Source organism: Bidens hawaiensis, unplaced genomic scaffold, assembly GCF_021521415.1.
Source record: "Bidens hawaiensis isolate Kalapana, Puna unplaced genomic scaffold, B.hawaiensis_p1.1 tig00013027_1, whole genome shotgun sequence".
Classification (NCBI taxonomy): domain Eukaryota; kingdom Viridiplantae; phylum Streptophyta; class Magnoliopsida; order Asterales; family Asteraceae; genus Bidens; species Bidens hawaiensis.
The window spans coordinates 479,026-506,989 of record NW_027492096.1 but is presented as its reverse complement, the minus strand read 5'-3'; the positions used below and the strand labels follow the sequence as shown (position 1 = coordinate 506,989).

The 27,964-nt window shown below is 41.9% G+C and overlaps 1 protein-coding gene across 1 annotated transcript; it reads left to right on the top strand.

Moving 5' to 3' along the window:
- The first annotated feature begins 23,017 nt into the window (after positions 1 to 23,017).
- LOC143543113 (uncharacterized) lies at positions 23,018 to 23,437 on the top strand. The gene has a single exon (XM_077035514.1). The coding sequence runs from the start codon at positions 23,018 to 23,020 to the stop codon at positions 23,435 to 23,437; it is 420 nt and encodes a 139-aa protein (XP_076891629.1).
- The last annotated feature ends 4,527 nt before the right edge of the window (positions 23,438 to 27,964 follow it).

Genomic DNA, 27,964 nt, shown 5'->3' with positions numbered 1-27,964 from the left:
GAAAAGACTTAGCTGGTAATATACGCATGAAATATGATGTCAAAGTCTTCTTCCATAAAAGTACTCCAACTATGAACGTGCTCAGTAAATAGTAACTTCCTTCTTTCACACACGAACATAAGCGGCAAAAATTTTACAATATCTAATAATATATCTTATCAAGCTGATAGATATTATGCATTCAAAGAATTTCACCAACCTAACCAATATATAAGACATGAATAATCAGGAGCAAATAAATAAATATAAAGTATACGGCTCCACTGCTCCATTATCCTCACACTTGTTTTTTTTTTTCATTAAAGTCTTCCTTGAGGATTGTCTCTAGCTCAATCTTTTTTCAAACTAGCAAAACTTAAAAGAACAAAAACAAAGACGAACTACAAAAACTACGTTAGTGACTCGATTAATTATACAAACTATGCGAAACTTCCCCACACTTGAACTTAATCAGGAGGTTTCTCCTTGATCTGGACCCTATCCAGCCCGTTCAGTTCCACCCGGTACTTATCAAACAGTAATATATCAACGATGGAACCGCAAAATATTCAATTAGAATTCAAAATCAGTAGCGGGTCAGACCACCTATATTTAAACTTACCTGGCAAGAGCCGAATGCGTTTTAAGTATCGAGAAGACCGGTCGTGTTTGACATTTAATGGATTTTTCACTCCCATAGACCATCTTTTAAAGTATACACAACTTCGGTTTTCAGGTAACCTATCATCCTCGGCCTTATCCCGTGGTTTCGATTCCTGATCATCATTCAAAACACAGTCCACTGGCCGGCAATGGTGTTCTTCCTCTAACACCACATCATCATCTACAACGTCCTCTACAAGTAGGGCCTCGAAAAACGCAATATCCCCATTAACGTCCAATGTGTCTCCCCCGTCATAATCCGACAATCCATCCAACTCCAGATCAAGGAATTCATCTTCCTCACTCAATTCATTCACAACCTCTTCCTCAACGCCAAACATCAACTCAAGTGAATCTTCCAAATCCACGTCATCCATGAACATAAATGAACGAACGAAATATGCATTAATGTTCATTCGAACAAACACAATTTTTTTGTTCATGTTTGTTCGTTTTATTAAATAAACAAACATAAATTGAACGTTCGGTTCATTTACAGGCCTAAGCACAACAATTTGTTATTAGTTGCTTGACCAGTTTAACATATTTTTAGCGTTGAAAGTTGAAATTTATGTTGAAACTGTTGGTGAAATTGTTGGTTTGTTCTTGTTACAGGCGCAACAGACACCGTTTAGGAGTTACCTTTCTGACATGCTAGCTCTGGTAAGTTTATAAGAAATTCGTATTTCGTTTGGAGATTATAAAATGTTTCATTGCGCTTTCTTCATTGCTCGAAAAGTAATGTATTAAGAGGCATTACTTATCTTTTGAGTACACACACAATATGCTGTTAGTTAAGCAAAATGATATTCACTTGCATTATACTGAAATAAATCTTCAAAGTTGATTACATTTTGTTTAGGTAGTTAGATTAGATAATTTTTTTTTAAAAATTTATCGATTTTTATTTGTTATTCTTCATAAATATTTAGTCTGTTAAATATGATTACAAAAATCATGTTTTATCACTAATAATCTTGTTCTTTGAACAATATGATTTACGACGTTTTATGCATCGAAAACACATTTTGGTATCAATCTTTCTGATTTTAGCCCTTTTGACCCGTTAGGAATAAAAACTTACCGTTGGTAACTATGTCAAATTACCTAAAAACAATTTTTTTTATCAGGTAAAAACGGAGAGAGCAGAGCGTGAAGCTTTCGGGGCATTGCCACTCCGACAACTGACATTGCCATTGAAGAGGTATGTACCCGCCTCAACACCGAGCAAGGCGGGTCAACCCACAAGATAAAGACATTATGAAGGCACAAAGCCAAAACCTATGCGCATGGCGCATACAAAACATGCTCAGGCATCATATGCCCAGGCACACATATGCTCGCGCATCACATATGCGCGCGGCGCATATCACATGCTCGTGCATATCACATCTGCCCAGACACACATGCTCGCGCATCACATATGCGCGCAACGCATCAGCGCGCGGCGCATATCACATGCTCGTGCATATCACATCTGCGCATGAAATATCTGCGCGTGAGAATAAAGAGAAGACCTCGCGCATCCTCAGGATGGGCGCATATCACACGTGCGCATAATCAACCTCGTCCTTATCCAAATCAGGATTAGGGCAACCCTGATTGTGCACGTCAGACAACCTTCCAGAAGGCATCTTTTTAAGGAGTAAGAATATGCTGATGTTGACAGCTGCCAAATTAAAGGTCGACAACTCAGCATGACACATGTGTTACCACGTGATTACAACCAACGAGAAAGCGCCAGGTGTCCCAGAGGACACGTGGCGCAGTGCGATTGGAGGAAGCCAACGAGGTTGAGCCCAACCGGTGGTAACCCTAGCACTATAAATACAGCATCAACTCCACTTTGATGACACATTCATACTCAATCATTGACAGTTACAAGCAGTGATAACACATTCAATCATATGGAATCACATTCATTCACAGTCAGTTACATACAAAACAGACAGTCTCACAATCAGAGGGATTAAGCTATTCAGCAATACTCTTGAGATTCTCTGACACACATTATTATCTTCTCCACAAATATACTGATTCTCACGCCGGAGGGTTACCCCAAAGAGGACCCCTCTGTCCCTTTCTGAAGGGGTAAGTAACGGCGCTGTTCATTTTGTAGGTGGAAGAACACAGACCCAGAAGAACCATCGGTGAAATAGTATAATCACACCCGAGGAAAGTAGATCTGCTACCAGTGAGTAGATCCACGTTTCTTCATTGGCGCCATCCACTGTTACAAACGGCAATCAGATCTCATCAGATCTATAAAAAAAAAAAAATCAATCACCATGGTTTCTGGCGTTCGTAACGTTGATCAAGCTCTGGAGGATATTGAACGTGAGGGTGTTAACGACGGACAGCAGGTTCTGAGGGTACCGCGTGATTCTACGCGTACCACCAGCAACCGTCCCTTCGTCACAACCCCTCACGGCCAGACTGAAACTCCTCCAGACGATCTCACGTTACAAAATATGGCCGGCGCGAAGCTGAAAGGACCAATGGGTCCAGAAGATGAAGCAAATGATCCGAATGAATGGCTCATAAACGAGCAGCGGCGTCTGATTGAAAAGTACAACGAAATGGTCAAGCAGAAGAAGCTAGCCGACCAAACACAAAGGCAAGCTTTTGATAAGCAGACTACAAAGAGGCCGCGCGCGCCGGAAGAAGGACATTCTGTTCACACTGCACACACTGAGTTCAGTGATGAAGAAGTGCATAGCATGAGGAAGACACGGGATACTCATGCAGGAGGCTCACAGCTCCGCGCGCCTGTGAACATGGCGCCTGGAGCCAGAGCAGATCTGGATTTGCACATGCCGTACAGCCCACCGGTCAGAGGGCAAGTGGACGTAACCACGCCCTACAGACCAGCCATCCTGGTAAAACACTCAAAGTTTACTGCGCGCATCGCGCAGGCTCCCATCCAGCACAAGACAAAGATGCCAAGTGGTCTGGGCAAATATGATGGCACAACAGATCCAGATGACTTTTTGCAAGGTTTCTATAACACGGGAAACCTAGAGAGCTGGACGATGCCAACATGGTGTCATATGTTTGCTCGCTGCCTCACGGGCGCAGCGCGGGTATGGTTCGAGAGCTTGCCGACAGGGCAAATTGATGGGTTCGAGGAACTATTAGAAAAGTTCCAAGCCCACTTCGTACAGCAGCGCAGGCACACGCGCGATCCTGATGACATCATGCACTGCATACGCAGGAATGATGAAACGATTGAAGATTACATCACTCGTTTCAATCAGGAATCCCTGGCAATCGGGGGTATAACTGAGCAGCTCCTGCGCGTGGCCTTTATACAAGGCGCGCGCAGTGATCAACTCCGCCGGGCTCTCGTAAGCAAAGATGGTATGCCCACCACGTGGGCCAAGTTAATGGAGGCATCGCGAGTTTTCGCGAGAAATGAGAAACAGATTGCCCAAGATAGGGCAAGAGAAAGAGCGCATCAGGCAGAATCACCGCGCAGCAAAGAGAAGAGGGCCAAACAGAACTCTGTATGGTCCAGGTTGCAGCCAACAAGTTTTTCTTCCGCGGAAAAACAAGCGCAACCAACCTCACCCCAGCCCCAAAAAGAAGTTCGTAATCGCGGGGAGGGTGACAAGAGGGAGGGCGGCAGAGATCCTAGCAGACCTCTGCCAAGAATATGGACACCCCTCACTAAAACACCTTCACAGGTGTTAAGTACTGAGAATGTCCAATTCAAGCCCCCCAAGCAGCTACACTACAAGGGACCGCAAAACAGTGGCAAATATTGTGAATTTCACAGGTCCCCGGGCCACAACACCGACGCATGCCATCATTTAAAGGATGCGATCGAGAAGGATGTAAAATCTGGCAGGCTGGCTCACTTGGTGAAAAACCAAAGAATAGAAGATGAGCAACCGGAAGGAGCCTCTGCCAGTAAGAAATACAAAAGAATCTGTGTGGCTGAGGGGGGACGACAAGGGCAGACGTCAAAAAAGAGAAGCGCGCAAATCCACGGAGATTGGCGCGAGCAGCAAGTCATCTTCCCAAGAATCAGGGGAGGCCCTTCAATAAGCAGTCCTCTCGTCATCACCACACACATCGCTCATTACGAAGTGTCAAAGGTCCTGGTGGACACTGGAAGCGAATCTGACATTATGTATGAGCAATGTTTCAGAAAGTTAGACCCGGCAGACCAAGCGCGGCTCGAAATTGTGAACGCACCAATCTGTGGTGTCTCAAATGAAATCATACATCCCCTAGGCCAGATTCAGTTTGAACTAACTATGGGGGATGATGAGCACAAGCGAGCCGAAGTTGTCAACTTCTTGGTCTTGCCCACCACGTCATGCCACAATATGATCCTGGGTAGGGGAACGATTGCCCAATTTAATGCTGTACCGTCGCCAGCGCACGGCGCATTGGGGTTCCCTACACCAACAGGCGTAACATTTGTTTACCGCGATCATTTGTGCGCAGTGACAAGCACGCCGCGGGAAGGGAGAATGAAACTTCCAATGGCTGACAATGCGCCAGAGAAGTGGATTTTAAACCCAAAATTCCCAGAGCAAACGGTCACAATTGGCGCTACCATTTCAGACGAAACGAGATTGAGAATGAAAAAGTTGCTCACAAAATACACGTCGGTTTTCGCGTGGCAACACTCCGATATGACGGGGGTCCCGCGAGACTTGGCGCAACATTCTCTTAACACGTTCAAGTCGGTGGAGCCAATTGCTCAGAAAAAGAGAATCATGGGGGATGAAAAGGCGAAGGCCATGAATGAGCAAGTGGAGGACCTGTTGCGCGCAAACATCATTCGCCCGATCCGATACCAGACGTGGGTAGCCAATCCTGTGATGGTAAAGAAAAGCAACGGGTCATGGAGAATGTGTATTGACTTCAAGGACCTCAACAAAGCATGTCCGAAAGACTGTTACCCCCTCCCAAACATCGACGCAAAGGTGGACTCCGTGGCGCCATTCAAGCTCAAATGTTTCCTGGATGCCTACAAAGGCTATCACCAGATTCAAATGGCACCACAGGATGAAGACAAGACTGCCTTCAGAACCGACAAGGGTGTTTTTTGTTACACAAAAATGCCCTTTGGTTTAAAGAATGCGGGCGCAACCTATCAGAGACTTATGGATTCGGTTTTCAGTGAACAAATCGGAAGAAATCTAGAAGTCTACGTTGATGATTTGGTGATCAAGAGCAGGGAGGAGAGACAAATGCTCAAAGACATCGAGGAAACTCTTCAGCGCCTAACGGAAGTTAACATGAAGCTCAACCCGAGCAAATGTACTTTCGGCGCGGAAGAGGGGAAATTTCTTGGTGTAATGGTCACTAAGGATGGTTTCAAGGTGAACCCTGAAAAGGTGGAAGCCATCCTTGACATGCCTTCACCATCCACCATGAAAGAGGTTCAGAAGCTGAATGGTAGATTGGTGTCAATCAACAGGTTCCTAGCGAACCACGCCAGCAAATCTACTCCATTCGTTAACACTTTGAGGAATTGCTTGAAGAAGAGCCAATTCAAGTGGACGCCTGAGGCTGAGCAAGCTTTCAGTGAGATAAAAGAATGTCTCATAAAGCTGCCCGCGCTCACAGCTCCACTTCCTGGCGAAACCCTTACATTGTACTTGTCAGCTGGAGACCGCGCCATCGGCGCAGTATTATTGGTGGATCGCAAGGGGATCCAAACGCCAATATACTATGTGAGTCGGGTGCTGACAGACCCTGAGACGCGCTATTCCATCATGGAAAAGTTAGTTTTGTCACTAACACACGCGTCGCGCAAGCTTCACAGATACTTCAATGGTCATCCGATTGAAGTTCTGGCAGGTTACAACATCCAGCAAGTCTTGCGACGCCCTGCGCTATCCGGAAGGCTGACAAAGTGGGCGCTGGAATTAGGTGAACACACGATCACTTATAAGCCCCGTCCAGCGATAAAGGGTCAAGTTTTGGCGGATTTCATCACGGAAATCCCAGAGGGAAAGATTGAAGAAGCTCAGCGCGAGGTAGACCCTCCGCGACCAAATGATGAAGAGGATGTTTGGAGGCTATTCACTGATGGAGCCTCCAACAGCGAAGGGTCCGGCGCAGGCCTCAAACTGGTGGACCCTGATAATCATGAATATACTTAAGCTATTAGGTTGGACTTCAAGAGTACCAACAATGAGGCTGAGTATGAAGCCCTGCTGGCTGGTCTGCGCATTGCGCGCAAGTTTGGAGTTAAAAGGCTAGAGGCCCATGTTGATTCTTACTTGGTAGCTGCTCAGGTCAACGGCCTATATGACGCCAAGGAGAACACAATGCCTCTATATCTAGAGCAGGCAAAAAAGTTCGTTGAGCAGTTTGACTTCTTCAGAATCATACACATCTCGCGCAGCGAAAACAAGTCCGCTGACGCGTTGAGTAAGATGGCATCAACTAATTTTGATCACTTTGGCAAAGATGTCAGGGTGGAAGTGATGAGCAACCCGTCAGTACAAACGCAATCGGTCCTTGTAATTCATACAACCCCTTCATCCTGGATAACTCCAATAATGGAATTTCTGAAGGAGGGGACGTTACCGGATGATCGCGCACAGGCGAGAAAGATAAGACACAAGGCGCAGAACTATGAACTACTTGATGGTACATTATATCGGCGCTCTTATCTTGGACCGCTCATGAAATGCCTGGATGCTGAAGAAGCAAGCTATGTGATTAGGGAGATTCATGAAGGAATCTGTGGAATACACGCTGGTCCGCGCATGGTGGTTGCCAAGGCAATGAGCTCAGGCTACTATTGGCCAGGCATGTACTTGGATGCGCTAAAAGAAATCCAAAAATGCAAGGCATGTCAGAGCTACGCGCCAAACACCATGCGTCCAAAGAACAACTTGATTCCAGTGACCTCCGCATGGCCTTTCCACAAATGGGCCATTGATATTGTGGGGCCCCTGCCGCAAGCGCAAGGGCGAGTGAAATTTTTGGTAGTGGCGATAGACTATTTCACAAAATGGGTTGAGGCCAAGCCACTAGCAAAAATCACAGCTGAGGCGATGAAGCAATTTATCTGGAGCCACATCATTTGCCGTTTTGGCCTTCCTATGGAAATTGTGAGCGACAATGGCAAACAATTCACTGACAGGAAGATATCAAGCTGGCTCAAAGAATTGCACATCAACCAAATCTTCACGTCGGTCTACCACCCTCAGGGGAATGGCCAAGTGGAGCGCGCGAATCAAAGTTTGCTAAATGGGCTGAAGAAAAGGTTGGAGGGAGAATCCCATTCTTGGGTCGAAGAGTTACCTAATGTCCTGTGGGCGCACAGGACATTAAGCAAAACTAGCAATGGCGAATCCCCGTTCAGCCTAACCTATGGGACAGAGGCTATGATCCCAGCAGAAATTGGATGCCCATCCCATAGGGTACTCATGATGAGCAAAACTGATAACGAGCGCGAAAGAAGATTGGACCTTAACTTGCTTGAAGGGCGCAGAGAAGCGGCTATCATCAATGAAGCCAGATACAAGAAAAAGCTGGAAAAATATTATAATCAGCGCGTTAAAGAGTGCCACTTCAAGAAAAATGATTTTGTCCTTCGAAACAATGAAGCTAGTCGCGCAATACCCCCAGGAAAAATGTCCCCCAATTGGGAGGGACCTTATCAAATTTCAGAAGATTTGGGGAAAGGCGCGTACACTTTAAAAGATTTGAATGGAAAAAAGATACCGCGCGCGTGGAACGCGGCACAACTTAGAAAATGCTTCATGTAAAAAGTTCAAATATGTAATCAAGGCTTTTAAGCCATCATGAATGATGATTCGCGCTATCTTTCAATATTTGTCGCGCTATCTTTCAATATTTGTTCTATTACCTTTGCATACATGTTTCACACTTCGTTTAATTTGGAACAATATGACAACACTATATTGACTTCAAAGCAAAATAAAGCGAAGTAAAACATACATGCGCGAGCCTTAGCTCAAACGCGTTAACGAGTCTTAACTCTAAAACGCCAGGGCCTTAGCCCAAACTTACGAGCCTTAGCTCAAACACGTTAATGAGTCTTAACTCTAAAAACGTCAGGGCCTTAGCCCAAAACAAAGAGCCTTAGCTCAAAACACTCACAAACATCCATCTTACATCCCGCGCAGCCTGATCATAAAAATCCTTAAACACAACTAAGGCAAAGTACATACCATATCATGTTAAGGTCTCAGGTCGAGGTCGCGCGCGGAATCATAGTGGATATCTGAGTAACACACGCTGACATGTAATGGCTAAACTCATACATCCATATAAATACCGCGCGACAACGACGCGCAAAAAAGAAATAATGAAAAGTTAGCGCGCATGTCAGCATAAACAAGATACTGCGAAACCACAAACAAAATAGAACAGAGGTTAAGTGAATAATTTCCTTACAACCTTGTTCTTATTTTAACGTGCAAGCATATCTTATATCTATACAAGCAAACATGAAGAGATGAATGGAAATGCGCAAGATGTGAAAAAGAGAAAACAAGTTTCATTCCATTGGATTGAAATTTACAAGTATGATGAGTTACAAATTACAAGTATAAAAAATTAAATATGTAAAATTTGATGAAGGGCTTCTCAAGTCTCCACGTCGACGTCAGCCACTTCATCACCTTCATCATCTCCCGCAGCATCTGACGCGGCCTGCTCCTCATCTCCGAACTGACCATAGTCAAGTTCTTCCTCCTCATTGGAGTCTTCTATCACGACGGTGTCAGGAGCAGATTTATTCGCAGCGCCAGAGCCGCTGGCAGGGGCAACATCCCCCGCGCCACCATCATCGCCACCAGCCCTCTCGCATTCATCGAGAAACTTCTTTAGCGCGCCGAGGTCGGGCTGGTCAGCAAGCGCAGCTATCTGCAAAATCATTAGAAAAGTATTGAGTACAAAACACTTGGAAAAATTAGTCAAGTAAAACTCATTAAGGTCAAGGTACCTGCATAAGGATGGGGATGGGAGTATTCATGTACTTTTCCCCCACCGCGGCCATGTCCGCGCAGGCCGCGTCGCTCTTGTAAGCGTACTCGGATGGGTTCTTCTTCAACATGCCATAGTCATACCCATCTGTAAACCCTTCAGCTCGGCCCACCAAGCGCGCGGCGGCATTGCAGTCCATCACAAGGGCCTGAAACTCGGCGGAATATTTCATCGCCAAAGCGCAGCGAGTTATGCCCTGTGACACCAGCCATTGGCGATCCTGCGCGAGGCCAGCAACAGACGTCTCGAGGACAGGAACCTGGGAGTTTAATAACTCAACAGTTTCCTTAGTCTTTTTTAGCTCCTCCTTATCAGACGCTGCTGCCGCCAAGATTTTTTCTTTCTCCGCCTGCGCAGCACCAAGTGCTTCCTGGCTGGACGCCGCCGTCGCCAAGGCCTCATCTCTATCGGCCTGCGCGGCCGCCAACTCCCTCTTCAGGCGCGCAACCTCGCTCTCCAGTGATGATTTTTCAGTGATACTCTGGACGATAGCTTGGTCACGCGCCTCAGCCTGCTGTTCCAAGACACGCACTCTACGCGCGTACTTGGCAACTTCGGCCTCCGCCAACTGCTGCTTCTCCCGCGCAGCTTGGAGCTCATGCCCGCGCTTAATATAGGCGGTGTTGGCACTTGCTCTATTTTCGCTGAGCTCCGCCTGGAGTTTCTCAGCTCGTGCGCGAGCATCAGAAAGGTTCCAGGCAGCCACCTTAGCCTCTTGCTGGGCTGCCACAAGAGCATCGCGTACTTTAATATAATCGCGATGAAGCTCTTGGGAGGCAGCAAAGAAAGCTGACCCAGCGAAAATGTGATCGTTGAGCAAGTCAGCGCGAGTGCGCTCCTCCTGATACCTCCTTTCAGTAGGAGGCACGGCATGAGCCCAGAAGTCCTCGCATACGCCCATGGATTGGAAGGAACTTTCTTCATTAATATTCCATCTCGGACGATAAACGTGGTCACCTTCCTACAAAACACAAGAAATGTTCTAAGTCATAAAATATACTTATATGGAGGTACGCGCAGCGGAGCAACAAATTAAAACATACCTGCGGGGATGAAGCAGAAAAGTCAGCGCCAGCCCCACCAGAAGTATGCGCTGCGAAGACTTGTGGCATCGCAGGGCTGGCGCGGTCTCCCAAGGAGTCCTCAGCTTGAGCCCCCTCATCCTCCTCATCTTCTTGAATAGGCCTTTTCTCCTGCGACCTGGGGGGCTCCAAACCAGCCTCCCGGAGAGGGCTGCGCGTAGGAGGAGGCGAGGGAGGTCTCGACGCCGCCAGTTCGGCGCGCAATACGGCTTCCTGCTCCTTTGTAACCCCAATAAGGGGAGAATCAGCACTAGCAGGAGCAGGACCATAACCAGCGGCGCCGCCAACGGCGCCAGGAGTGTCGCCAGCAACTTGCACGCCAGCTACAACTCCTATGAACAAATCAACAAGGAAAAATGGTTTATGACTGAATCCAAAAGAAAAATAAAGAAGACAAGTGTGCAAAACATACCTTGGCGCAATTCTGTTCGCGCGGCGAACATCGCCATAAAATTCATTCTACCCTTTTCAGAGGGTAGAACAGGGGACTCCGAAGCAGCCCCCGGCGCAGCCTCAGCACCTTGTGGCGCCTGTGGCTCATCTGCTACCGTCGCCGGTTCTGCAAACATTCAAAGGAGGAAAGGTTTAATAACAATTCAGCCAGATGAAGATAAATAAAGTATACCTGTTGTAGGCGCAGCACGGCTTCTCTCTTCAGCCGCGCGAAAGGAGGAGGCGACGCCACCATACCTCAAGTGGACAGGAGGTCTGCCCACTCTCACAGGCAGGGAAGCTAAAGAAACCTTTGTGGTAAACACCTGGGTTTCCTTAGGTCCCTTCGTTTGAGCATGGGGATGAGCGACAGGGGTGTCATCTTTCTTCTGTTTCTTACTGGCCCCTGCGCCAGATTTCCCCTTAGCTTTGCGCTTTAGTAGGGGCGCCTCCTCTTCCTCCTCCTCCTCTTCCGCGAGCTCTAGCTCGTAGTTTTCAAGCGCATCTGCAAAAACAACCAACAGAACTGTTAATAAACTTGGGTATTCTAAAGGAATGAGCATAAGTGCGAAGGCTTACCAGGCGCGTCACTGTCAAAGTCAAATTCCAGATCCACTGGGATGAACATGTCATCGAAGCGATCTGGGAAACCAACTTCCCCAGCGCCAAGCGCGACGGAGCCACCCTCCACTTGTTCATCATAAGCGGCAAGGGCATAATCCTTGGTGACTGCGCAAAAACAAGTCAAGTGATATCAGCAAAAGAATTATGTTCGCGCAGAAAAAATAAATAAAGCAATGAAATAAACTTACACAACCCGTCGACTTGGATAACGGGCTCAAGCGCGCTGTCGGCCCAAAGCTTACTCATGCCGACCCCCACCAGCGCCTCCTCGCAAATTTTCTTCGCGGGGGATGGTTCGGCGGTCAGTTTCTTAACCCAGGTGCCAGTTGGGTTCTTGAGGACACCCTCATCCGCAGGCGCAGAAGAGATAGAGCGCATGGTCATACGGATGGGGATCACACCAGCCCTTATGTAAAAGAACCTCTCAGACCAGTCATGAAGGCTCTTGAATGAAACAGTGGAGCACTTCACCTTCTGACTGCGAGGAATGAAAGAGATCCAATTGTCCTGGATCTTGGGCTTGTAAAAATATTGAAAGCGCCGAGGAGTGGGTTCCTCGCGCTGGGATTTGCACATGAACTCAAAGTGAGTCACGCGCACGAGTCCAAACGGATGGACTTGGGATATATGAATCCCATAGAACTTCAGCAGTGCACCCACAAACCTTGTCATCGGGAGACGAAGGTTGCAGTGGGTGAAAAAGTGGCTATATAGGGATATATAGCCGGCAGGCGGGTCCGCCGCCGTTTGCCCGGACCTAGGCAACATGCAGCCAAACGGGGTGGGAAAGCCCTGAGAGGCGATGAGGTTGTCGAGATCGGCCTGCTTCAATTTGCAGAGGATTTCATTCCACCTTTTGGTGGCCTTGGTCCTCCCTACTTCCTCCGATGTGGTCTCAACAACCCTCTTCCCTTTCCCCTTTTGCTTCAATGTCGACATCACCACAGACTTCACACGGCGTCTTCGAGAGGCAACAGAGGTGATTGAGGGGCTAGACGAGTCTGAACTATCAGACATACAACTGCAGCAGCAGATAATCGAAAAATCGAAAAGATGAATACACTCAATTCAGAATATGAAAGGCAGAAAATAGAAAATTTGAAACAATGAAGATGAAGATAAAAATTTCCTAAGGGCCTCCTTTTATAGGCCCAGGAGAGAGAAATGTGGCAGCTGATCAGATTTCACGCGCCCCCACTCGCGGGTGCAAGCCAACGAGGGCGCGACACGTGTCCCTAACACTGTTGAGGGGACATAAAAATGTAACCGACCTGCCACGGAACAGAGACGCGCCCCCACTCGCAGGTTCTAACCAATGCGAGCGCGACACGTGTTCAGGACAGCTGTGTGAGGGGACATGAAAGGCAACTGTAGCACCTCGAGCACACGAAACGTCTGACACGTTTACGGCGCACGTCACCACCAACTAACCACGTGTTTGGACCCTTCGTTTTCAACCAAATGGATAGAACTTCGCGCAACGATGGAAGCAACCAGGAAAACGACAAAACCCCATTAAAAGACAAAAATCAGTAAGTCTAATATCCATCTTACCGCGCTCGCGCGAGATAAGACACACATTAGACTGGGGGGGCTTGAAGAGGTATGTACCCGCCTCAACACCGAGCAAGGCGGGTCAACCCACAAGATAAAGACATTATGAAGGCACAAAGCCAAAACCTATGCGCATGGCGCATACAAAACATGCTCAGGCATCATATGCCCAGGCACACATATGCTCGCGCATCACATCAGCGCGCGGCGCATATCACATGCTCGTGCATATCACATCTGCCCAGACACACATGCTCGCGCATCACATATGCGCGCAGCGCATCAGCGCGCGGCGCATATCACATGCTCGTGCATATCACATCTGCGCATGAAATATCTGCGCGTGAGAATAAAGAGAAGACCTCGCGCATCCTCAGGATGGGCGCATATCACACGTGCGCATAATCAACCTCGTCCTTATCCAAATCAGGATTAGGGCAACCCTGATTGTGCACGTCAGACAACCTTCCAGAAGGCATCTTTTTAAGGAGTAAGAATATGCTGATGTTGACAGCTGCCAAATTAAAGGTCGACAACTCAGCATGACACATGTGTTACCACGTGATTACAACCAACGAGAAAGCGCCAGGTGTCCCAGAGGACACGTGGCGCAGTGCGATTGGAGGAAGCCAACGAGGTTGAGCCCAACCGGTGGTAACCCTAGCACTAAAAATACAGCATCAACTCCACTTTGATGACACATTCATACTCAATCATTGACAGTTACAAGCAGTGATAACACATTCAATCATATGGAATCACATTCATTCACAGTCAGTTACATACAAAACAGACAGTCTCACAATCAGAGGGATTAAGCTATTCAGCAATACTCTTGAGATTCTCTGACACACATTATTATCTTCTCCACAAATATACTGATTCTCACGCCGGAGGGTTACCCCAAAGAGGACCCCTCTGTCCCTTTCTGAGGGGTAAGTAACGGCGCTGTTCATTTTGTAGGTGGAAGAACACAGACCCAGAAGAACCATCGGTGAAATAGTATAATCACACCCGAGGAAAGTAGATCTGCTACCAGTGAGTAGATCCACGTTTCTTCAGCCATGATTCTATTATTTTGCACTTTAGTGACATTGCCATGATTCTATTATTATTTTTTTTTATCGGTTATCGGAGAGAGCCATTGATCGCTTCCGAAATTGCATCAGTTGGTATCAGAGCTTTTGGTTCTCAAATGGCTCGACGTGGTGTTGAATACTTGCATGATCGTAGAGTCGCCGACCGAGGCAACGATCGAAGTATTTTCTATTCACGTGCTCGTGGAGAAGATCGATGTCCTACTCGCAGAGTCGCCGGCCGAGGCAGCGGTGGAGTCTGTTCCGACCCGCGGGATCTTATGGAGATCGAACGACTCCGACAACGAGTCCGCGATCTTGAAGAGATCAAACGGCTCCGAAAATGAGTCCGCGATCTCGAATTACAATGGGAGATGCGCAAGACGGAAAACGAGTCGAGCACCGTCGAAGGTGGCGACGGAGAGCAGCAGCCGTTCAGCCGTCACCCACCCCGGTTCTATGAACCAATCTATGAAGATGAATCTGATCAAGAGCGTTTGTTGGAAGACGAACCAAGATTCGATGAAGATAGGATTAAACCTGATGAGGAAGAATGTTTGTTTGTTCAAGCGGTTCTTAGCGGAGTTACGGTTAAAGAGAACTGCCACATATTTGAAGAATATGACGGAGATTTTTCAGTAGCTCACGCCGGTCTTACGGAGGTCAACGACAGTGGGTACCGGTAGTGCAGGCACATTTAAAGATGACCGAACACAAGATCCGACAATCAATAGAGGTTTGAATTCTTCTTCTGCTTGTTATGAAACTCAAAACAAAGATATTCTTGTGGTTGACCATCCATTAGATATGACCAATATTGTGGGTTGGAAATAATAAACGTGGTGTGATTTTTACTAATGGGGAAGTGGTACCCATCACCACAACGAGAGATTGATTCTTTGAAATTCTCTATTAACTTTCATGTTCAAAACGAACTAAAGACACAGGTTTCAAACAACGGCAGTGAGCTTAATTTTTATGGAGAAATATATTTCAGCGGTTGTCATTTTAAAACGTGCGTAAACATAAAAAAATTGCCAATAATCTTTTTGACGTTCTCAAGACTCGAGGACGAGTCTTTTCTAAAGATGGGGAGAAGGAGGTAGGGAGAAAGAGACTTAGCAACCCAATGGACCCAGGTGGTACGGGTTCAAAGCTAAGCAAGACGAATAGTGAATTTGAATGTGAATCGATTGAAATAGAAGGTCTGAATGGAAAATCAATATGCCATCAGATTATGGACTACTCACGAATCTATGCGGTTAGTTTTGGTGGCAAGGAATTGGTTAGAGGTGTTGACTTGTTTTTGGAAGTTCTGATCGTCGTGCCGACGACATTCTTGGAAGAGGTAACCGGTAATTTTGGTTTAAGATTTGAAATCCCGTTATCTTCGTCCACTATTATGGAAAATTTAAATGTTGCTAAAGATAAGGTTAACTTGTATTGTGAGAGATAGTTTTTGATCCATTTTGGACGAAATCTCACATTATTTTGCAAAATCTAAATTGGAAACAATCAAGGTTGCAAGCAATGAGCATATTTTAGCCGGAAATATGAATAAGTCTTCTTTTGGCAAGCATTTAACATGGGAAGATTTAGTGAAGGGACCCACACAAAATGATGAAAATAATGATATTTCTTATAAGTTGGAGGTTCCAATTATTATGGGTAATTGCATGTTTGGGCATGGCATGGCATGTCATGTGGGTTGAGCAACACAACACCTGAAGTTCAGGTTATGTTTTTTGAGGTTTCATTTGATCCAGGTGGTACCGGTCCAAAGTCGAGCGACACAACACACAAAGTTCAGGTTTTTAGGCTGGTGATAATAATAATTCGAAATCGGGTTGATTTTCCTTTCGATCCGGGTGGCTTTGAAGCAAAACTCGAGGACGAGTTTTTTTTAAGACGGGCAACTAATGCAATTTCGAAAGCGATCAATGGCTCGAGAGACTCATGATTAACAAAGACCATAAAACAGAACCAAAGATTCAAGAACAAAGTTCTTATAATTCAAATTCAATATCAAAAAAACTAAATAAACAATAAACCCTTGATATAGGTGAGAATCATAGTTAAACTAGGAAACCAAATAAGATAAAATAGGAAATTCAAATAAACATAAAAATAAAAGGTGTTCAAGATAATCTTGCATCAGTCTTACTTCTAGTTTTCGATATGGTTTGCATTCATGGTGAGATGCAACAACATTAGTATATGTTCTTGGTTGTTTTATCTCTCAACTTTAATAAAAACATATTACAACTTTGAAGTTTTATGTTCTTTATCTAAGTTCAGCTAGTTATTAATTAATAATAAAGATGTATTTGTTAAATTAAAACAAAAAAAATATATATATGTATAATATATGATTTTAACATTTGTTTAGGTTAACCCAAATTTTGGTAGACCAACTTCAACTTGTTGTCCATGAATGCCTCCATATTTACAAAAGTAAACCAGCCGAACGCTTGTGAGTTACTTGAAACTAGCTTGCTAAGAGCATGAACTAACCTAAGCTTAAACGAGTTTTGAGCCAAAGCTCGGCCCTTATAGTTACTCATTTACCAAACAAGTATAAGCTTCATATATCGAGCTAGGCTAGGCTAGGCTTGCAAGAAACCAGACTATTATTTATTAAATATATTAAATTTTATTCAATATTTTAAATATATGTGTATTACATAATATAAATAAAGTTTATTGGATTTTAATTATCCCTATTGACTGGTATTGGCATATAATAATCAATATTCATGTTATCAACACTGGCAGTCTCAAATTTCAAAAAGTTGGCCCCAATAGTCCCCTATTAAGAACTTAACGGTGCTATACTTTTTTTTCCGAATCTCAAACTAATTTTTTAGGGTTTTTGATCGGAAAGAGATTACGAATCAAATGATGTAAAACTTAACTTGAAACGGTGATCCAAACGACTTGATTTTTGCTTCAATTCGTGTGTTTGAACTTCCAATTAACAAAAATCAAGTCGTTTGGATCAACGTTTCGAGTTAAGTTTTACATCAATCGACTCATATCATCCTACGGATCAAAAGTCCTAAAATATTAGTTTGAAATTCGGAAACAAGTATAACGTTGTTAAGTCATTTTTAACGGGGGACCACTGGGGCCCAACACTTTAAATTTTGGAACCGCCAGTGACGATAAAATGAATAGAGATTATTGTCGGCCAATACCAGTAAATAAGAATTATTAAAATCCAATAAACCTATTTTATATTCTAAAGTTATGATTATATGTTTCTTGTCTCTACTGTTACCTAGTTGCATAATGGTACTCCGAGACATCAGCGTGAGCTCTTTATGTGAAGTGTTCAGTTAGATGTGAAGTTAGTTGTAGTAACAAAAGATAAAAAGATGAAGCTTTCATGTGAAGTGTGATTATGACTAGTGTTGTGTTGGAATGTTTTATAACCATTGAAAATTTCAAGAACAACATCTTGTGTAACTTGTAAGGAACTCAATTTTGATTGAAAACTTAGACAGAAAAAAAGGTAACACCTATTGTCTATCTTGGGCGTTGATCGGGATGGATTGATGGGTTGAAATGTTGAATTGTTCAATCCAAACACGACTTGTTTAACCAATTTATTTAAATGTTTCAAACAAGTTGACAGATGGTAATCAAATTGTAAACGTGTTAATCAAGGATGAACATATTAATGAAACGAGTCATGGACGGGTTAGCATGATTGACTTGTTTAATTAAACATGTTAAACGAGGTCTGAACATGCATTCTTTAATTATATAGGTAAATCTGAACATGACCGATATATTAAATGGGTTATATACGACAATCCAAAACTTGAAGATCTTCGTGTTTTCTTGGAAATTGTCATCGGATCAAGGTCGATATGACATTAGAGAAAACAAATCCCACAAATTGATTGGTTATTGGGTCCAACCCAACTATCATGAGTATTTGAACAAGAATGGGCCTTTCATAAAAGACTCATCTCATCTCAACAACTCTTTGGTGCTCTAAATACATGCTATAACAACATTCACATCATCTCCAAATTCAAAATTACACTAAAAATCACTACATTTTATCTCTTATTTTAATTAAATAATATCTTTTTATGCATTTATCATTATCATTTTCATTTATCTTTTCTTCACTCATAATCACTTTCAAAATATGATAAAAATTATAGGGTATAAACAGTAGTTTTTCAAATATACAAAAAATCACTGCATTTCTCTCTCATTACTCATAACACCATAAACCACTCCCTATATTATAAAAATATCCCTCACAAAATTAGATGTATTGAATGTGAATGCTCTAATACCCCCAAATATAATGAAATAGTTTGATCTTTTGGGTCCTAAAACTTTTGGGCCTTGTGCGGTGGCACAGCCAGTACAACCCATGGGCCGGGCCTGGACTTAACATCCATCGAACAACTGTAAATCGTTGACTCGTTGTGCTATGGTGATTTCCTCAGCTCTTACTTTTTATGCCATATTTCAACCTATGAGTTATTTCACAAGAACAATCTTCATAACAAGTGTTTCTTTAGGTAGTCATGAAAATAGTAAGTCATTTACCACTTTAGGTTTTCTCAAATGAGATGCCCTGTGTTGATATTTATGGTCACCTATAAATGTTTTTTAGCATCCAAGTTCATTTTGTGATCCACTAGTACTGTTAAATGAAGCATTGTTCAACACAAAAACCTTTTGCAACCCATGTACTATATACCATCAACTTAATCTTGTAAAATTTATAAATATATTATTATGATCAGGGTGTGAATTTTTGACACCACAATAACTTTACACGGAATTTGTGGATTTGTGTTAGTTTCGGGTCGTGCCATGAACATGAGTCCAGGACACACCTTCTTGTTACTTAAAAAAGTTTGGACTATGAACCAAATTTAATAATATCATAACACTTTGAAAACACATCTATCATAATAAGTTCATTTTCATTTCTCGAGTTATATACCGACAATTCGCCAAGCCATTTGAGTCTGGCACACACCTTTGTTGTTTCGAAGCTAAAATATCGACAATATACAAGTATGGAACGATCCAACGTTTTTTACACTTCTTTAATTTTTTGTAAAGGAAAATTTTTACTTATACATATGGGTAATCTGAATAAGTCAAGTTCGACCCAATTTTTTATTTTTATTCTAGCTTAACTACCTTTCTCTTCATATATAACGAAAATGAATATAATTGTCTACATGCATCTCCTTTTTCGTTCTAAAGAATATTACAAGATACGTGAATATAATGTTTGATGTCGTATTTGTTTCCAGAACGTCACAATAATGTTTGATGTCAAATTTGTTTCCAAAACATGATGTTCGTGTCTAATATATGAGTTTCGTTTGCTTTCTTTTTTTGTTTGAATGCTAAAAGAAACATCGCAATTGCGCATTACGTATTCCTTCGAAAGGACCACACACAAGTTGATCGATACACGGTTTGAAAGTTGAATGAAAAACATGTGCACAAGACAACTCAAACTTGTCATTTTTATACATGTCCTTTGTCTTTATATATTAGTATTTTATTTTATTTTTTTAATTTGAAATAAAATATTGTATTTTAGTTTAGTTTTAAAAATTTAATTAGAGAATATTCGCAAAGACGGCAGCATTTTTATATTTTTTTTCCTACCAAAATTGCATGAAGATATTTATAGGAATATCCATAGAACATATCATTCCAAGTTATTTAGTTCTTTACTTTTTGTTTATCTACAACCCGAACACAACTCATGTATTTATTTATATTAAGTACATCGATTTTAACCCGGACACACGTAACATCGTGTAACTAATATATGACATATTTAACTTATTTATCTAAAAGAGTCATGGTTTCATAAGATTGTAAAAGAGCTGACATGTTGCAAATGAGTTATAATCAAGTTGTAAATGTGTTAAACTTAAATCAGCCATGAATGAGCTCACTTGTTATGATCATCCTAGCTAATTAGTTAATTGTTTGAAAGTTTAACATGTGGTTTGATTGACGGTCAGCAGTGGCGACGCTTGGACTTATACGTCGCGTGGCCGGACTCAATAATCATTTTAAAAAAGTCATAAGCGAGAGTGGACCGGACTCAAAATTTCGGTCAAAAAACGGGTAAATTTACACCATGTATAACATTTTCGGTTTCGAAATATAAATACGGCTTTATATAATAATAAAAACAAGTTATTTTTGAAAATATACTAATTAAATTTGATAAATGTAAAATTTTAAAATTATATAAATTTTTATGAAAGTATATAAAAGTTAAATGGCATCTCGAAATATGGATAATATGGATAGATCTCAGGATGTCCAAATTGACTTAAAAAAAGCTGAGTAACCTTTTATTTCTTCTAGCTAGAGCAACTTTATAACTTTATTTAGTTTTTATAATATCGGTATGGTAATATATGAAAATTAAAACCCATGGTACGTGTATGGACGGCAAACAAATCGATCACGAGGGAACAACTACAAACCTGAAATTTGGATGTGGAATTAATTAATCAAACACATTTTTGCGTATTTGAATGGGTTCATTTGTTGATATCCGTTGGATTAACTTAACATGTTTACACTATAATTACCATTAGTTTATGTGTAGTGGAGGGCTACAACAAAGGGACGACTTTTGACACGTGACGTCACGTCAGCAGATAGACGATTTTCATTTTAGGGGTGTTGTAGCCCACTTTTTATTTTTTATTATTATTTCCAGCAAACACACACAAGCAACATGGATTTGTAGCCCAACATATCTCCGCGGGGGTGGGGGGGGGGGGGTGACGACCAAAACGCAAGGGGTTAAAGCCTCACTACGGATGGTCTAAAGACCGGAATTAACAAATCTCATCTCGAACTCAACCTATTTGAAATAGTAATGCATTTATTTGAAATTAATTTCACTAAATTTTTGAAATAAATAGTTTATTTGACACTAAACTAGGGATGAACAAATGGTATCGGATGCCAGTATCGAACCGAGTACTTTCAGTACAAACTTTTTATAAATTCATGATCGGTGTACCATATCGAGCATTTTGGGTATCAGTGCCCAGTTTTGGGGGATTTTCGGTATTGGTGCATGATGTATTAGTATTAGTACCGAGCTTATCCCTACACAAAATTGGAAATACCAAGGAAAAAAGTAAAAGCAAGTACCGACCCCAACCGTCACGATGCACCACGAGAAAACTGGCACGTGTTAATTCCTATATAATAACAAAGATAATAAAAAGACATACAAAACAACAAGCGATTAGGATTTAAATTTGAACTTTAAAATCAACACAAGAGGTAATTTTTGAAAACTCTAATAATATATATACATATATATATGGGTTGGATCAAATACAAATGAAATTAATATGCTAAACGCGAGAATCAAATAGAGTAATTTTGTAATTACACTATAGAGTAATTATGTAATTAACTAATTACTCTATGATAATTACTCCACTTGTATATATAATCACTCTATTTAATTCTCACGTTTAACACGTTAATTTCATTTGTACGTTAACTTTCTCACACACATATAATTAATAAATAAAAAATACTTCAAGCAAAACGAATCAAACTGAACCAGGTAAGGTTTTTCTCATGCTTGACTTGTTTTCAATCTGAACCAATCCAAATAACTTATTTTCAAACCGAGTTGAAATCAAACAAGAAATTCCTGAGCGAGCGACAAGTTGTTTGCACCATTCAAATTAACCTCAAAAGAAAAAAATCTCGGAAAGAATAAAAAAAAGTAAAAGCGAGTATCGACCCCACACGTCACGATGCACCACGACAAAACCAACTAGGGGTGAGCACGGTTCGGTTCGGTTCGGTTATTGGGTAAAACCCAAACCTAAACCTAAGCTATCGGTTATTTTAGAATACCAACCAATCGGTTTTCGGTTATTCTATTATTTGGTTATTCGGTTTTCGGTTATTTTCGGTTTCGGTTTAGGATATTTTCGGTTTTTTTTATTGTGAGTAGACATTACAAAAAAAAAAGAATTCAAAAAAAATAGAGTGCCTCATACATATTGAATTCAAAATACAAAAATACGCACGTGTTATGTGGAACCAAACAAATACAAAGTTGTTTGAGTAGTAGAGTTTAAAATTCAACAACGTTCTTAATAGAAAAAACTACAGGTCTCCCAAAATCATCATTCATTGTCTTATTTATCTTCAAATTTAGACCCAATCTTGATCATCTTCATCACCATCACTGGTAGATTCTTTTGGTGTTATGTTTCTGGTCATAGCATCTTAAAAAAACACATAGAAAACATAGGTTCGATTAATCGGTTCGGTTCGGTTTTTTACGGTCTTTTTAAAATGGATAACCTAACCTAAACCCAAAAATCAGTTTTTCGAAAGACTAAAAATTTAATCGCCGGTTAATGCTTCGGTTCGGTTTTTTCGGTTATTCGGTTTCGGTTCGGTTAACTCGGTTTTATGCTCACCCCTAAAACCAACACGTGTCAATTTCCCTATATAATAACCCACACCCAACATCATCTAACTATTAGCCAACAAATCTTCATAACACAAACAAATCTTCTATACACACACACTCTCTCTCTAAATTCTAAAACAACAATGGCAGCCAATCTCATTCCCATTCAACCACACTCCGTCATCCGAGCCTCCGCCACCACCTCCGACCACCGGAAGAACTCCGAGTCCAACACCAAAAACTGGTGGACCCCACTCTTCGACTGGTCCTCTGAGCCTGACTACATAGGACCCACCTCTGGTAAAATCCATACTACTACTAATAAAAATAATAATATCAGTAGTACGGATTTTACCACGAGATCTAACCGATCTCTGGTATCAGAGTCAGAGTCAGAGCAGAGATCGGTTAGATCTCGTGGAGTCTCGTCGGTGAAGTTCACCGATGAGAAGGCAAAGAAGCTAAGGATGTTGACGAGTGAAACTGAGTCGTTTCATGATGCCATGTATCACTCCGCTATTGCTTCTCGGTTCGCTTCTGATTTCTCCGACCGGTTTGGTTAATTTCAGCTTTTGCTGCTTAGTGCCGTACAAGTGGGTTAAACCGTTAAAGTTAGTTAATACATGTAATGCTTTTTTATATTAACATGTAATATATAAGGTGTATTATACTTTTATATTAGTTGAAATAATAATAATTTGTATATAATAAATAAATAAAGTGTTTGCTTTAAGTTTTAACTTGATAAACAATAAATTGTACGATTATTTATCACAACCTTATTGTAGACTCATAACTTGGTATACTTGTTTTTGATCCGCTAAATAAGGGCAAAAATCGTGAGTAACGTAACACCCTACGACGTTGGAGTCATTCAATGTCGTAGAAAGCAAGCCACATCCGCAATAGATAGCTTCCGCTTCAAATGTTGTGCTAAGAAGCACGCTTGATGTAGCTTTTGAAAATGGTGCTGCTCCACGCCTTGAGGGGTAACCACTATAGATGTCGTACGTCTTGTGCTTTAGTGACCTGTACATAAAACATCTATTTATAATTTTAGGTTTGGTAATTAGATAAACAAAAATATATAATGATTTTTAAAGTGTTTATACTCCTTTTATACAATACTCTTATATAAATTAATTTAGTAACTCATTACTTTTTTATAATAAGTTTTAAAACTCTTTTAAAATTTCTAAATTTGGCTAGAAGAATTTTTATGTGAGATTTGACTAAGGTGTCACAATATGCGAATATTCAAGCAGTTTGGTTTGGGTGAAAAAAAAACTAAAGTCAACGGAAAGCTATTGATAATTAATCACATCCTTCATTTACTAGCCATTCTGTCAAAACGATTCGACCAGTTTTCATATTTCAATAAAACCGCCCAAGTCAGTTTTAAGGTGGCTCGAGCGATATACCGAACGGCTAAACCTATAATTAGGCAGCTAGCTTTAGTAGATTAGTTATAAGTTTTTGAAACAGACATAGTTAGTTGTTTAATTGGAATTATTGTTGCAAGTTGCAATTGTTTACTTAAATCACTTCTTGTGCCTATCGCCATCTAGAAGGGCTATAGTGTCTCATGGATTGTGCTGTTCATGAACCGAACCGAATCAAACGCGGGCATGCTCATATTTGGTTTGGTTTGAAAGTGAGTCGAACCGAGCGGATTGAATTTAAAGAAACGAGCGAAATCTTTATGCTTGAACTTGGTTTGGTTTTGAAACCGAGCGGCTTGGTTCGGTTTGACTTTGCTTGATTTCGTACAAAGTTTCCAATTTTAAATTTCTAAAACTTCAAAATATCATTACTTCAAGACTTTCAACTCTAAATTGTCTAAATTTTCACCTTTAAAATGTATAAAACTCATAGTTAACAATAAAACATATATATAAAACGAGAGGCTATGGTTTAAATTTGAACTTTGAATTCAACACAAAAGAGGGAAATTTTAAGAACTTAAAAAATATTATACTTTTATATATATACATAAATTTTATATATAAAACTAATATATAAAAATTAATTCGAGCAAAACGAACCGAACCAAACCGAGCGAGGCTTTACTCGTGCTTGGATTGCTTTTAAACCGAACCGAGTCGAACGGCTCACTTGCAAACCAAGCAGAAATCGAACGAGCATTTTTCGAGCAAAATTCGAGCGAACGATGAACGAGCGGCGAACGGCGAGCAGTTTGGACAGCCCTACTCATGGACCATAGTTATTAATTTCTTCCTACCTTTGTGTTTGATTAAATAATTTAAATTTCTAAATTATTATAATTTTTTGACTTTTTCTTTTGTTGTTTTTATCCACTTTTTATAACTTCATATGTATTTGGAGATAACAATCAAGTAGGAAGAAGCGTTACTTTAGTTAAAAAATATAGCAAATGTTCTGTTAATATTGTAACTAGAAATGCATAAACCGGTTATTTAAAAACCGGTTAATTTAATAAACGATTAGTGGTCAACGGTCAATTAATTGGTTAGACTGGTTGATCGGATTGGATACTAACCGGTTTTCAAGCACAAAAACTTTAACCGGTATAACTGGTTTCGGGTATAACCGAACCGGTTAACCTAGTAAATAACTGATAAAAAAACGGTTTTAATAATAATATTTAGAAAACCTAAAATCGGTTTCGGTTAACCGGTTTCTAAACCAAAATGTATAACCGATTACTAACTGCCCGTATTTTCAGGTAGAAACCGGTTAGAGGGACCGGTTTGGATGTGCGTCTCTAATTGTAACAAAAATATGTTTTTCTTTTTCTTTTTTGTCTTGTTCTTTGGGCTTAAGTCATTTTGGTTCGGTTTTGGGCATTTCCTTGCACCTTATTTATAATATATAGTCGCTAAAAAATTAATAATAAACAAAAACTCATGTGTATAGAATAACTAGTCTTGTCTTAATAAACTTATTATTCAATTCAAATATATATAATTAGTAACTAGTAAGGTTCTCATAATCAGCCCAACTGGTCAAACCAGAAACCGAATACATAGTGTATTCATAATTCTGTAGCACTTGTTTCTCTAATAATCATGATTCACTTTCGGATTGAAATAATTTGATGGTAGTATGGTACACACAAATTTTTAATCAGATAAGACTCAAGAAATTTCGAGAACAAATCTTATATGTTAAGTGCTTATATCTTTTTTCCATACCCAAAGATGACCAACATTCCCTTATTCAGTTTTGTTGACAAAAAAAATGTTGCTACCTGAAGAAACACTAATCGACCCCGGGCAGATTACGGATAATCTGGGGGTTAAATAGATGTTTCCCACGAGGGGTTAGATCCGGCGAAGATGGTTCTTCTGATAACCTGCAAAACAGATACCGTGAGCTCGTCACTGAGAAGGGGGAGGGGTACCTCCTTGTGACCACCCTCCGGCGTGAGAATCAGACTAGATTGCTCTTGAATATAAGTGTATATTAAGAGAATGACTAGAGCAGATATCAGGTAATATATCAAGATATGAGATATGAGATAAGATGATACCATTCCAAGGTGTTAGAGTATTTATAGTCGAAGACAGGTTTCCAAGCAGGTACAGCCGGCTGAATAGTGTTCCTGTTCTGCCAACTGTGGGCTACGCACATGCCATGCTGGTGGTTGGTGGGTAGGCAGCGGCTGATAGTGACCAGGTGAAGAGGTAGGTCCCAGCAGAGCCCAGTTGGACCCGCAAGACTCACCTTGAAGAGGGACGTCTGCGCAGAAACCAACTGGATCCGCAGGAACCACCATGCTCAGAGACGTGACGTCCTTACGCGCAGTACGCAAGCTGTTCCCGCAGGAAAAGCCTCCCAATGGAGAAGTACCACGCCTGTTCCCGCAGCTGCGGATACAAGCCATCATGGAAGGCTACCCGTGCAGCAAGGCTATACGCACAAGGCACTTAACTCTTAAATAATTCAGTAATGTCACCTGAAGGAGTGAGCAAGCCGGGAACACTCCCGCACAAAGCCGGGAAAACTCCCGCCCAAATGAGCCAGTCCGTACGATACTGGAGGATCTTTTGTACTGTACCTGACGAGGTATGGACAAAAGATCTGACCAAGCATACAACAGCTCACTGACAACAGTATGACGAGCAGCATGCTCTTGTACTGTATGTCACTATTAGCCGCTGCCTACTCACCAACCTGTCGGAGGACGTGCATAGCCTGCAGTTGGTGGAACAGGAATAGTACACAGCCGGCCTGGTCACTATCAGCCGCTGCCTACCCACCAACCACCAGCATGGCATGTGCGTAGCCCACAGTTGGCAGAACAGGAACACTATTCAGCCGGCTGTACCTGCTTGGAAACCTGCCTTCGGCTATAAATACTCCAACACCTTGGAATGGTATCATCTTATCTCATATCTCATATCTTGATATATTACCTGATATCTGCTCTAGTCATTCTCTTAATATACACTTATATTCAAGAGCAATCTAGTCTGATTCTCACGCCGGAGGGTGGTCACAAGGAGGTACCCCTCCCCCTTCTCAGTGACGAGCTCACGGTGTCTGTTTTGCAGGTTATCAGAAGAACCATCTTCGCCGGATCTATCCCCTCGTGGGGAACATCTATTTAACCCCCAGATTATCCATAATCTGCCCGGGGTCGATTAGTGTTTCTTCATTGGCGCCATCCGTGCATAAAAGCTAGAACTAATTTTTTCAGTTTTTTCAAACTTCTGGAAAGATGGTTAACGTTACTCATGTCCCCAGGCCAGGAAGTAACCAAGAAACCTTGGTAACCACAACCCCAGCTACTGGGAGGAACACCGGCGAATACACACATTTTACGAACACTACCCCGGTTACCCGAGCCGGGGCAAGTGCAGTAAACAATCCTCCCCTGGGATTCATTGATACCCAGGTGGAAAGACAACAGACGAGGCCCCCCCGCCAAACACTTGAACAAGTTAAAGCGTGAGCGGAAAAACGTCAAAGGGAATTCCAAGCTGAGTTGGATGAACGCTTGCGTTCACTCCAGGCTGACGAATTCGGAAGCACTCAACAGCTCAACATGAGCAATGAGTGCGAGTACTTGGACGATGATTCGGAAAAATCCGACACCGACGCAA

Bases quoted from the DNA above. Each gene is read 5' to 3' on its own strand.
- LOC143543113 (XM_077035514.1), top strand. From the start codon at position 23,018: ATGGCAGCCAATCTCATTCCCATTCAACCACACTCCGTCATCCGAGCC.